The sequence below is a fragment of the Ptychodera flava genome, chromosome 9 (assembly GCF_041260155.1).
Source record: "Ptychodera flava strain L36383 chromosome 9, AS_Pfla_20210202, whole genome shotgun sequence".
NCBI classification, from domain to species: domain Eukaryota; kingdom Metazoa; phylum Hemichordata; class Enteropneusta; family Ptychoderidae; genus Ptychodera; species Ptychodera flava.
In genome coordinates, this window is record NC_091936.1 from 41,070,767 (window position 1) to 41,084,886 (window position 14,120).

The 14,120-nt window shown below is 35.2% G+C and overlaps 1 protein-coding gene across 2 annotated transcripts in view; it reads left to right on the plus strand.

The window, feature by feature from the left end:
* LOC139141007 (lipoxygenase homology domain-containing protein 1-like) overlaps nucleotides 1-14,120 on the plus strand; it is a 59,255-nt gene that overhangs the window by 18,190 nt on the left and 26,945 nt on the right. For both annotated transcript variants that reach the window (XM_070710556.1, XM_070710557.1), the window contains exons 2-15: nucleotides 214-427; nucleotides 1,188-1,337; nucleotides 1,645-1,808; nucleotides 4,713-4,823; nucleotides 5,531-5,713; nucleotides 6,377-6,551; nucleotides 8,895-9,090; nucleotides 9,666-9,853; nucleotides 11,579-11,723; nucleotides 12,218-12,320; nucleotides 12,517-12,649; nucleotides 12,862-13,118; nucleotides 13,303-13,438; nucleotides 13,873-14,120. In XM_070710556.1, the coding sequence (XP_070566657.1) occupies nucleotides 304-427; nucleotides 1,188-1,337; nucleotides 1,645-1,808; nucleotides 4,713-4,823; nucleotides 5,531-5,713; nucleotides 6,377-6,551; nucleotides 8,895-9,090; nucleotides 9,666-9,853; nucleotides 11,579-11,723; nucleotides 12,218-12,320; nucleotides 12,517-12,649; nucleotides 12,862-13,118; nucleotides 13,303-13,438; nucleotides 13,873-14,120 (2,313 nt within the window). In that variant the 5' untranslated portion in view covers nucleotides 214-303. The remainder of the gene's footprint in view (nucleotides 1-213; nucleotides 428-1,187; nucleotides 1,338-1,644; nucleotides 1,809-4,712; nucleotides 4,824-5,530; nucleotides 5,714-6,376; nucleotides 6,552-8,894; nucleotides 9,091-9,665; nucleotides 9,854-11,578; nucleotides 11,724-12,217; nucleotides 12,321-12,516; nucleotides 12,650-12,861; nucleotides 13,119-13,302; nucleotides 13,439-13,872) is intronic.

The window sequence follows — 14,120 nt, forward strand, 5'->3', positions numbered from 1 at the left end:
CCAAAATATTAAGAGTACATGGTCGTGAAAAATACTTCATGCGGGAATCAATGATGGTTATTTTTATCAAAATCAAAGTACACTCAGTCTGACACAAAACAAAAACACTTATTTCGTTAGCATTATCTATGACTGTTTATTTTATTTAAGAGTACACACTTGTCAAAATACTGTGCATCATATTCAAATACTGCTTTCTTTTGCCGTTGACAGGAAATTGGTACACAACAAATTTAAAGAGCATGGTGTCAGCACAGTGAATTATACCAGCCCCTCTCCGATTCCTTCCAATATCCAAGTAGGATGATGAATTCCAGTGCCGTAAAGAGTTTGATGGTCACTCCGGGATCATCGACAACAATGCAACCTGTCAAGTCCAGAGATCCATACCCTCCGTATGCAGTTGGCAGACCAAGACCACAATCAGGTATTCTACAGGAATTATTCTGCACACTATGCCAGCATACGTTTGAGACATACACTTACAAACATGTACATGTACATGTCGTCAGGAGTTGGTAAATGAATTAATCTATTAACCAGGACTACCCAGACCTACATGAACATTGTACATGATCAATTCACCATTCTCAAAGCCATCCTGTGGACCAGTGAATGCCAATGAAGGTGTACATATACATGTATGAGTAGGATTATAAAACTAGGCTACAGGACCACAGTATTACTCTCAGAAACTGTTTCTTCGACAACCAAAATCTGAACAGATTTGTTCACTTTTGACAGTCAGTGTGATATTACAAATTAGTGACTATAAATAATACAGGACCCTCTTGACTATGGAGTTCCAGTAATTGTAGTGGAAACAGATAAATTTGATATTGCTGGATATATTATACGTGTTGCAGAATAATTCATTTCCCATCGCAAAATGTTTAATGAAGAAAGTTTAATAATACAAGGGTGTATCTGGTATGTTGACTCAATGATTTCCTCTTGAAATTATTATACTATTATTTTTATTATTAAAATTTGATATACTTTATATAACAAGGACTTATGACGTCTGAAAGTACATGCACTTTCAAACTCTGTGGAGATGTCTGCCAAATGCCCAGTGTCTCATACTCGTGGCTCATCTCTCCTTGGTTTGATAAAATTTTGGGAGAAAATTTACATTGTGGACAATCACCTGTGGATTAACCATGGTCTTCTCATTTTTCCCACAGCCCCGTTAAGGAGGACAGCTCCAGTGGACAGCAGGCCAGCATGGCATGACTCAAGAGCAGACCTTACACAACACAAACACAGACGATTTACAGTCACGCTGAAACACCAACCAATAGAATCTAGAGTCAGCAGGAAAGCACCCTATGCCGGTAAGAAACCTGATGGGAATTTGTCAAACAAACAAAAAATGACAGTTTCACTTTGATGTAATTCTCAATTTAAGTACAGTGTGACAGTATTCATGTATGCAAATAATTCCCAAAAACAATACCAATCCTGTTATACTTTACACATCTCTGTTGTCAGTGATGTCAAGTGGATCCACTTGTAACCAAAAGTTTTGTAAAAGTTTGCCAAATTTTCTGGTCTTGTTTGTCACAGAGGCAGAATTTTATGATTCCTCATTCAAAGGTTTTCTACTTTTAACCATAATTCTCTTTTCTTTTCAAATTTCAGCTAGGAAATATGATTCCATAGATCTTGCCAATATTAAACATTATCCAAGAGTCGAAAATGGACAGACGGTTACACTTCCTCCATATAGCTCAATCAATGATCCACATCTCGCAGACTACTTTGCCAGAAAATTTGGTTTTACACCCAAACCTCCTGCCGGTGCTGTAAGTATACTAATTATTTAAAAAAAAAGGCGTATTTTGAAGTATTTTGAAAACTGTCAAATGAGCTGATACATTTTGTTTTGAGTAAAGTGCATGTAATTACAGAGATTTTTGAGAAAGAAATTCACAGTATGAATTTTTGCAATTTGGAAATTGAAACAAAGCAAATACTTGTAAGCTCTAAATTAAAATAGTTGTGGTCTGAATTGAAATAGTTTTGCGTTCTGACTTAAAATCGTTTTGTGTTTTAAGACTTTGTTAAATAAATAGTTGTGTGTTCAAGAATACATCATGCATTCTAAAATGTTGCCATAGCAACAAACTTTCAGCTTATTGATTTTCCATGGAGAGAGTTTTTCTATCAAAAGAAAGAATTTTTGAATTAACTTGTTTGTCCTGGCTTACCGGTAATGATGTACAACCCTGTTTGATAGCCTGAAAGCATATTACAGACATGATTAATACCACAGTTACAAATCAGTCACAACAAATGGATAGATATTGGGAGAACTGTCTGTTGCTTGAAATGTGGCAGTCATATATTTCCGTATGTTTTGTAATTTGAAATTATAAAGTACAAAATGTATTCATGCATGTATAACATCAGCACTGTGGCTAATGCACATCAATTTAAAAATTTGAAATATGTTTTTCATATCAGCACTGAAATATTTAATATCAACGCTTTCAAGTTTGTAATCATTCAGTGAGAGAATAATACCTGATCAGTAAATAAAATTCTTCAGCTGCTTTAATAATCTTTGAATCATGAAAACTTTTCAAGGCCCAGTTTTCTCCTACAGCAGCTTGGACCTTTGTACAGAGGGAATGGGGGTTAAAGAGCAAAAAAGTAAGGCTATGATGTTTCAGTACAAACAGATACGTTGATCAAGTGATGATACCTCATCGATATTGTTTTCAACACCTTGAAAGAGTAGCCCAGATTTTTGGAGTCATAATTTATGGCGTGTTTTCTATCAGTGCAGTTCAAAATGGTGATGTTTTCGATTTTTACTTTCAAGAACTTTCAACAGTAGGTCTGAAATGTCATAAAAACAACATTAATTTACTGCCTGTCTTTGACATGTTTTGTCAGAAATTATTGCCACATAATCTTCTGTATTTGTCACATGTTGATATATGGACTGATGATTCTGGCAAACTCAGAGTTCTGAATGAAATGAATCAAAATGAAATCAAGAAATGAACCAAAATGATTACTTAGATATTTATTTGAAAACTAGGAAGTTAACTTGTATACAATACAACATTAAGAAAATGAACAAAATATTTAATCTAATGAGAAATAAAACAAAGTTAGTGTAATATATATACTGTGTCATGACAGTTTGACACTTCTGTCTGTGATCATCAGTATAAAATTATATAATTATTCATAATCGTAGGGGTGTCACTTTAATCTTTTTATCATGATAGGCAACCCAAAACAAGCAAGTTTCTAACTGAAGGAAGATTGACCAACAGTTCTACAACATTACAACATTGTCCATGTTTGCCAATTTGTCTGTTATTAATTTGCAAGTGAAAATGGTCAGGGGGGAGGGGGGGGGGAGAGATAAAAGCCTCAAGACTTAACCTACATTTAACATACAAGTATTGAATACATTTGGATAAAGAATGATTTTTTGCCACATTGAGAAAACTGAGTAAATATATTTTTCAAGCAACAAAACGAAGGAGAGAAATTACCATCGAAGAGTAAGTTAAAGAGTTTGTTTTTGTTAACGCCTACTTACTTGTAGATAAGTTGTTTTTTCCCTTTTTTTGTGGATGCAATTATTGCATTGACTAGCAATCTGTAATCACTACTAATGTTACTGTTTGTACATATTGGCCATATGCCATAAGTACTGAATAAACTGAATTGTTAATTGCTAATTGAATGATTTTTATGTTACCATTAGCTTGAAGTAAATCAGCTTTTAATTCATACAGGCAGTTCACTGTAATTGTATTTTGGGTGAATGATGGTGAATTTGACATTGATCATGTACAGTACATGTACCAAATCATCTTAACTCTGTGTTCCAATCAGCTGTTCTGATAACAGACTTAGCAGAATTGCCTCATAGCAACTGTTTAAAGGCTGTGACAATCAAGTACTGTGTTTATGTCCAATGTGTAAGTGTTAGATAGGAGAACAACCTAGAATTTAATCTGTATTGTAAAGTTGTACAAGGCTCAATGCACCGATGTACCACTCAACTGATGTGTACCAATGCTCTGTAGGTGTAAAGGAAAGGGCACATGCAAAAATACAATAGCTTCATGATGCAATCATTGTTTAATCTGAATGCCCACTGTGTGGGTGGGGAGGGAGAGAGAGAGAGAGAGAGAGAGAGAGAGAGAGAGAGAGAGAGAGAGAGAGAGAGAGAGAGAGAGAGAGAGAGAGAGAAGAGGGGTAATATTTGGACAAGGCAGTACATTAGTATTGTTTAATTATTCCGATAGAATGAAGCATACGATATTTCAATTTCTACCAGCATACCGGTATGATATATGTAGTTAACTGTTTCAGATACATTTATGAGCAAATAAATGCATAGAATCAACTACAGCAAAACTTAAATCCAACTTTGAAGTACTGTAGAAAGAAAGTTGGCTTCATTGTTTCACTAGCTTTCCTGTATGTTACTAGTTTGCGAAGAGAGTTAAATGATGCGGCTCAAAGTAACAACCTTAAATCTTGCAAGGAATGATCAACTACAGTGTACTTCACAATCTGCCTATCAAGCACGCTATCTCTATTGTATTCTTGTATTCTGATGTCTTTCCCCACTTTGGTCATAGTCCAGAGTTTGCTTCTTATTGAAATGTGACCTACAGTTCCATCAAGAGCAGTTATATAATCTCTGTAAATTGTAATCTTTGATTGTATCATAGAGCGTCACTGGTAGTTACCCCAGAAGTCCCAGGGGTAAGCTTTCAGGTCAGGTGACCTACAGGATAGAGGTGAAAACTGGAGATAAAAAGAATGCCTCCACAGAGGCTAATGTAAGTACATATTTTACATTTCTCTGTTCAAACAAAAATTTATCTGTGTAAAATATTTATCAATTTAAATAAGTTTATCTTTTTATCATAAATATCTTATTCATCGTATCTTTTTATTAGCATATTTATCTTTTTACTAATATGTGTTATGTATTTACCATGCACTTGATCAGAATAATTCTCAACATGTTTGCTCTATGAAATATGAAAATCAGAATTTGTGATTTCAGTGGCAGTGTATAACATGGAAAGATCAATGTCTTGTTGTTCAATCTTCTTACCTCCAATAGATTTTTACCTGTAGCAAAGAATAAATTTGGGAAAGATCAATGTCTTGTTGTTCAATCTTCTTACCTCCAATAGATTTTTACCTGTAGCAAAGAATAAATTTGGGAGACTTTCAAAAATTACACATATCATTAAACTCACCGTATATACTTGATCAAATTATTCTCAAACTGTTGCTCTATTTGATGAAGTGCAAAAATCAACATTTCTGTGTGTTTACCCACAGCAATGTACATTGTATGAACATAAAAACAATCAGTGTCATGTTGTCAAATGATATACATACAGTAAGGTTTAAATGAGGGATAATATCAAAACATTGCACATATATCACTAAACTTGGCATATTTCTAAATAATAAGAATAATGATGCTGTCCTTTCATTTTCAAGTATAATATTTTTCGTCAATTCCTGACAGGTTTCAATCTGGATCAAAGGCACCAAGGGTAAAATGCCCAAAAAGAATCTCTCCAAGGCATCCGCTGCCAAGAAACAAGGCAAGGTCAATTCCGGTGTTCCGTTCAAATTTCCAAGAAACAAGAAGAAAATTTTCAAAATAAAGAGCAAAGACCTTGGAGACCTAACATCACTTCACATAGAGGTGAGTTTTAGATATTTACTTTGTCATTCTGTGTAGCAGGTACTGTCTGGCCGTCTAGTTATTCGTGGAATTACATTCTCAACTAGCAGACAGATTCTCTGGAGATACCGTACATGTACTTTAGCAGGTAACTGCTAGCTCCCAAGGCCATATTGGTTAAACATATTCTGAGTCCACAAGAATCATTTGCTAAAGTACATGAACCCCAGGGATGACAGCACTGTCATGGAGAGAAGCCATCATTTATTTTGTATCCGCGTTACAGTAGTCTTCAGATATAACATTTTCCAGAAAGTAAGAATAAATTACAAATCATCAAAAATATAGCAAAATTGATAATAAATTTCATGATTTTTTTTACAATATGTCAACAATGTTTTGATGTATGGCATTTTGTCTATGGTGCTACAGTGTCTGATACTGCCATGAATAGTAGGCTAATACCAGGTTCTAACATTTCACTATGAAGTACATGTATGATGCATTATGATAATTTGTCCAGGAAAAAAAATTTTTAGAAAACAACAAAAAGCATTCAGGATTACTGACATAAAGGAGAAATTTTATAGTGATACTAAAGTGTTCTTGTACTGTAGTAAGTGTTCTGTGATATATCAGCAGATACATTTTACAATTTTCTCAATTTTCTGTGTCCCTTTCCAGCATGATGGCTTGGAGAGACGACACAGCTGGTTCCTTGAGGAGGTGGTTGTGACAAATGTCAATACTGGAAAGTCCTGGATATTCCCATGCAATCAGTGGCTTTCTCTCTTTGAAAGTGATTGTCAACTCAGTCGAGAATTAAGGGCACTTGATGGCAAAAAGTACGGCAAAACAGGTCAGTACACGGTAGTTTGAATTCATTGCTGACTCTTTTGTTTGCCTTGAACATCTTCATAATAAGTTAACATCAATTTTTAGTCCCCACGGACAACGTCCGGGGGGACTTATAGGTTTGGTCATGTCCGTGCGTGTGTTTGTCCGTGTGTGCGTCCGTGCGTGCGTGCGTCCGTCCGTTCACGCAGATATCTCAGACATGCCCAGGTCAATTTCTTTCAAACTTTGCACAAGGATAGTACCCTACCCCATACAGATGCACGTCGATTTGTTTCACAATGCGATCAAATTGGCCGTGTTAGAGGACTTATTAGTTTCCACCTCCATAGACTCTCCTGTATAAGGCAGCTGCCATAGACTCCCATGTATAAGGCAGTCCATAGACTCCCATGTATAAGGCAGTCCATAGACTCCCATGTATAAGGCAGTCCATAGACTCCCATGTATAAGGCAGTCCATAGACTCCCATGTATAAGGCAGTCCATAGACTCCCATGTATAAGGCAGTCCATAGACTCCCATGTATAAGTCAGTCCATAGACTCCCATGTATAAGGCAGTCCATAGACTCCCATGTATAAGTCAGTCCATAGACTCCCATGTATAAGGCAGTCCATAGACTCCCATGTATAAGTCAGCTCTGCATAGAATCCCATGTATAAGGCCAAGTAAAATAAAAATTTAGTTTCTCATCATATTCATATAGCAAAAAGGATGCGGTGACACAGTTTTTAGCCCCACGGATGAAGTCCAGGGGGCTTATAGATTGGGTCATGTCCCTCCATTCACGATGATATCTCAGATATTTTGACAAGATGTCACGTGACCTCGGTGACCTTTGACCTCAAATATACATATTTGTCCATAACTCAGTAACCACAAGTGCTACACCCTTCATATATGGTATGATGGGACACCTTTAATGACGCCACATATTGTACCTCATTAATTATGCACATATCTGATTTGAGCAAGCCAATAGAGCTAGTGGTCTGATTTTTGGTATATAGGGATAACTTAGCAATACAATTTTTTTTGACAAATTGTCATGTGACCTCAGTGACCTTTGACCTCAAATATACATATTTGTCCATAACTCAGTAACCACAAGTGCTACACCCTTCATGTATGGTATGATGGGACACCTTATGACGCTACATATTGTACCTCATTAATTATACGCATATCTAATTTTGAGCAAGCCAATAGAGCTAGAGGTCTGATTTTTGGTATATAGGGATAACTTAGCAATACAATTTTTTTGACAAGATGTCACGTGACTGCAATGACCTTTGACCTTAAATATACATATTAGTCCATAACTCAGTAACCACAAGTGGTACACCTTCATATTTGGTATGATGGAAGGCCTTATGATGCCACATACTGTACCTTATTAATTATGCACATATCTGGATGTCTGATTTTTCGTATATAGGGATAACTATAGAATAGAAATTTTTTGATCAAATTCATATGACCTCTATGACCTTTTACCTAAAATATACGTTTTGTCAATAAATAAGTAACCACAAGTGCTATGTCCTAGATATTTAGTAGGATGGGCGACCTTATGACAACACAAGCTTTACCTCATTGATTATGCACATATCTAATTCTTGGCAAGCGAATCGAGCTAGAAGTCTGATTTTTGGCATATAGGGATTAATTAGCAATATATTTTTTTTTCAAAATGTCACGTGACCTCGATGACTTTTACCTTGATTATACATATATATGCATAACTCAGTAACCACAAGTTCTATACCCTCCAATTTTGATAGGATATTAGACCTTAAGATGTCACATCTTGGACATCATTTATTATCCACATATGTATTTCTTGGCTGGCCAATACAGCTAGAGGTCTGATCTATTTTCCCGATTTAGAACCATAACTTAGACATGCCTCATGTGTTTCAAATTGGGAAAAACAACATAGACCTATGCGCCCATAGATCTTACATATACACTCCAGTGATACTTCTTAAAGACCACATTTACCTGCCCCATCAAGACTAATACTCCCCTATTTCAAGTGGGGACTATGTCATTGTCAATGAATTTTTATTTGCATAATTTATAAGTCAAATACAATACAAATTTTACAGAGATGCTGAGTTACCTCTTTCAGGTCATCAGAGAAAGTGGATTATGCTACCATAAATTGAACTCAACTTTTTCAGATTTTGTGATGACATGATTGAAATTTTAAATTTCTAGTTTTAATTCCTAAACAGTAGATTATGGAAAGTTTAGTTTTGACATATACTTTGATAACAATAATATATCAGTCATTAAAAGGAGAAAAATTTCATGAAAGATCATTTGTTCTTTTCTCTGCAGAGTATGAAGTGGTCACGGTAACGGGAGACAAGAAAGGAGCAGGTACTGATGCTAACGTTTATGTCACACTGTTTGGTCAGCGTGCCACAACCAAGAAATTCCACTTGAGGCCAATCAACCAAGACCCCTTTGAAAGGGGACAGAGTGATATATGTAAACTGACGGCAAATAATGTTGGACCAATAAAGAAAATCAGGTACGAACAATTTTGAGAATTCCTGTAAGTCTAAAATTTGTGTTTTGGTGTACATTTTGTTTGATATTGCAATGGTGAATTTTTACTGATTGAAACTACCAAATCCTTTTCTTTGGGGATCTACATGTACAGTAATAGGCATCTTGATGATGAAAATCTTAGATTTTTATTCTAATGTACTCAAGGAAACTTTAAACAACAAGCATTCCTTTTTAAATCAAGAATAAACAATCAGGGGATTCGTGCAAATGTTTTGAATTCAAGAAGTAAATCCCGTCAAATTTTATTTGGAATCCTAACCAGTTGCAAATTTTTTGGAAAATGTTGATCAGTATTCACAATTCTCATTTCAAAATGAATCCACACCACAAAGCATTGTCCCTGAAGGTACAGTACACCATGCTTCAACACAATCCTGTCCTCTCCATTATATGCTGGTATATTGGTCCAACCCGACCGTGGGAAATAGATTGGTAATAGTGATAGATCATGAATCATTGGTTATTGCTAACTTTGCCTTGTATTCATGAAAACTGTTAAATTTAAAATTAAAATTTATTTTATTTCTCCATTAGAATTGAACATGACAATACAGGGTTTGGTCCAGGGTGGTTCCTGGACAGAGTTGTCATAACAGATCTCAAGAGCCCAAAGAAGGGGAAATATTACTTTCCATGCCACCAATGGCTTGCCAAGGATGAAGGGGACGGAATGATTAGCCGGGATCTGATTGGTAGTACTGATCCAAACTTTGTCGGGAAAGGTAATGCAAACATCTTGTTTGTGTTTGTTTTATCACAAGTCATGTTTCATGAACTGGAACATCATTCTTGGAAGAAAGATATTTTTTCATTCAGTTTGATTTTTTTGATACATTTGTTCTGCATTATCCCTAACAATGCAATGTATGCAAACTTCAGCCATTGCCTAATTGTCAGAAATTACCCCAGCTGGTAAATTCAATATTACTGTAGCCATTGCATAGAGATCCTCATCTATTTGTTATATTCATAGAGTTTGTAAGCGTTTCCCAGTACTAATACCAACCAGCTGTATAAATACTCTCTTCCTTTAACATAGATTTTCAAAGAAATCTTCAATATCAATAGAGACACATTGCCTCGATCAGCAAACATGGTGTACTGTAGATTAATTCTTAAGTATAAATTTTAGAATTGTTCAAAAAGTTTACTATGTCAATAGATGCATAAACTCCCATAAAATCACACATAAAGTTCCTGGCATAATGTTGTTGATGTAACTACTGTTACAATTTCAAACTAGCACTTCTACCGTGAGGTTTGGACATTTGTCAATTCACTGGAAGAAAGCTGTCAACTGAGGGCGCCCTCAGATATCAGAGCTTATCCTCAGTGGACAAATCTTCCAAAGTACACAGCAGTATTTAATAGAATAATTATTCATATGGACTCATGGGAAGACTTTTCAGTCAAGAGTGTTCAGTTGAATGGAGGATTTTGAAACTATTTTTTTGCACTGTTTATTTCCATTTAACCTTTAAAAATATAATATGATAATGACCATAGAAACTAAATCAATTGATAAACATAATATACTAGTCTCCAGTAAGATAAATTTAAACCCTTGTTTTGGTTTGGCATAACCATGTCACATTTTCCCCCTCTTGTTTAATCCCTCTTTTTTGATGTCTTGATTCATAACTTTATTTTTTTAATGTGCATCACTCACCTGCTTTGCTTTCTATTTCACCCATTGCCACTTTTCCGATGCTGTGATATCATTGCTGTCTCTCATGAACCCAGGAGGTATGTCATACATAAAGAAAGACTACACCATGTAGCTTTTTTCCATTTGCATATACATATACTGTCAGAATATTGTTGGGTGTGTGCATGTCAATGTTTGGGAAATATCAGTGTAACTTATGTATTTATGTATGATATGAATATTGTAACCATATTGTGAAATGTTTTTGTGTTTGATATTATATGTTAAATGTTCCAAAAACCAGAAATGGTGATATGATGGAGTTCATGATCACCGAGAGAGTAGACTGTCAACGTGTCTGATCCATTATCAGCATCTGACGCAACTTCAAGATCACTTTGATTACATGAGATAGTTGTCGTTGCTTGCAATGATGGATGTACATAAGTAGCTGTTACTGGTATTGCTTGTGACCAGCAATTGTTGAAAGACAGAAACATGTCGTTAATACCTTGATTTGGTAAAATAAGTCTACTAGTGTTACACATTTAGCAAATCTCAACAGCTGTTTTTAATCAGATTATATAAGTTTGACCTGAATGCAGACTTAAAATTTCTAAATCTTATATAATACGATTACAAAAATGTTCGCTGTTGAGTTGCTTCTTGGTATATTCTGTACACATATGAGAAACTCCCATGTTATAAAACTCTAAATTTTTCCAATAAAGATGTGTGAATGTTACCCTTTATATCAGTCTTAATGTTGTATTTACAATAACATCCTTGTTTTTTACAGCCAACAAATACATAGTACGTGTGTACACTGGTGACAAACGTAACGCTGGCACTGATGCAAACGTTTTCATCACAATATTTGGTGAACTTGGTGATTCTGGTGAAAGAAAACTGGACAACAAACAGAACAACTTTGAAAGAGGACAGTGAGTACAAATCCTTACAGAAAAAATATATGTCACATAAAACATTCAGGAGATGTTTTTATTGGAGAAGTATGGGGTAGAATATTATCCTCACAATGTCAGACTGTTGTTGAAGGTATCATGAATTATTATAAATTGCCTTTGTAGCTATGGTTCTTCCTTCTAAGTTGCTTCATTGCCATTAATTTTGGATGGTAAAATTACATGTATATGTACAAAGTGACAAGGATTTGTCAGATAAATACAATTCTAGGTTTACTGTTTATTTGTCAAGAACTTGATAATTAATTGAGCCTCTGTCAAAATTAAGTAAACCACTGCTTAACATTATGAAAAATGATCACTCCAGTGCACAGAGTTAAATCATGAAAGTTTAATTGTCGTTGTAAGTCTTGTAATATGTTTTATAGATGTTATCAGAGCAGTCGAGAAACTTTGTTTTATTTGTGCTGTGTTGTAAAAAATCATACTTTTCCATTGATTTTGTAATTCAGGGAAGACAAATTTACACTGGAGAGTCCATCATTAGGTCCATTGACCAAAATACGCATTGGACATGACAACTCTGGAATTGGACCAGGCTGGTTCTTGGATAAGGTATGTTATGAAATTTGTAATATCACAGAGACAGAGAAAATGAATGTTTTTTTTTATTTAGCAAGATGTTACTCTCAAGTTTCGGACCTTCATAAAATGTTTTATATAATGGGGAGGGATTGGATTCAATTTTTTAATTGCGAAATATGTAAGTTTATAAAAACAATAAATGTTGAATATCATCTCCTACTAATAGGTGATAATTGATGATACGGAAATACACAGATGTTATGAATTTACCTGTGGTAGATGGTTTGACAAGAAAGAAGGAGATGGAAAAATCCAAAGAGATATTTTAATTGGTGGGAAAATTGGTGATGCTCCTGCAGGTATGGTATCGTTTATATAATTTACATATAATTTGCATATAATTTGCATGTTTTAATGATTATTAAGAGTTAAAAGTACTTTAATAATTGCTATACCATCTTAGATTATTCAAAATAATAACTATATTAGATTCACAACATGGACATTTTTCAAAGTAGAAAATTGATAAAATTTTCCTCTTTGACATTTTTGTGCCTTTGCTTCCATAAAGGTATTCCCTATGAAATCAGAGTAACGACTAGTGATAGGAGACATGCTGGCACTAGTGCCAAGGTTTACATTGTCATGCACGGTGGCCATGGTGATAAACAGGAAAACAGTGGAAAGATCTGGTTACACGGAGGGAATTTTGAGAGAGGACGCACAGACATCATCAATATAGAGTGCGCTTCGTTGTTGAGTCCACTTTCCAGATTGGTGGTTGGACATGATAACTCTGGGCCTGGAAGTGGTTGGCATCTTGAAAAGGTGAGTCTCTAGTTTCAGGAAAGCAACTTTCAAATTTCAGTGAAAACTGGAAAATGTACAGAAATATCTTTTTTAAAGCAGAAAAATTTGAAGTTTTTGAATATGTTATGATGTATCATATCTTGCTAACTAAGATTCCTCAGAGGGAGAGTGGTGACACTTTGCAAACCATTTCCAATTACAGATCGAGGTGTACTGCCCATCAACTGGTATCACTCAGGTGTTCATATGTAACAAATGGCTAGCTGATGATGAAGGTGATGGATGTATTGAAAGAACTCTCAAGGAAAATGAATCCATGAGAGTGGTCAAGAAATCAAGTAAGGGGATATATGTCAATCAGATTTACATCCATGAGTATTTGGTTACAGTTTTCTTCAACTTTAAAACCAACTTAAAGTCTAGTACATGTGTCATGAATATTTTTGTGGGCTAAATTAAAAAATTACCTGTACAAAGTGGCTGCTCAAGGTTTTGCAAATTGATTCAACCAACCAAGAAACTGTGTACATTTTTGGATCTTTTACTGCATGTAACTTCAGAGCTTCTGCAGATCCAAATTATGCTGATTTTCAGAACAACTTTACAAACTTCTTTCAGGGGAGGGGAAGATGACTCTTTGTCTTACCCTCAGCATACTGATTACGTTTCCCACCAAGTCAGCAGTTAGCAACACAGCATCCATTCATACGGTTGATTAAATTATTGATTTTGTAAAAAATCCCTGAAACGTATATTATATCGTCTACTGCAGAGAACATCTGGTATGTGTCTGTCTTCACTGGTGAGAAGACGGCTGCAGGAACTGATGCAAAAGTCTCCATCTGTTTGTATGGCTCTAAGGGCAAATCTGACGACATCGTTCTCAATAATGCTAGCGATAACTTCGAGAACGGAAAACAGGATGATTTCAAAGTAGAAATCCCTGATGTTGGTAAACCTTACAAGCTTCGCATTGGACATGATGATGCTGGTGTTCTCTCAGGATGGTATCTGAGAAAG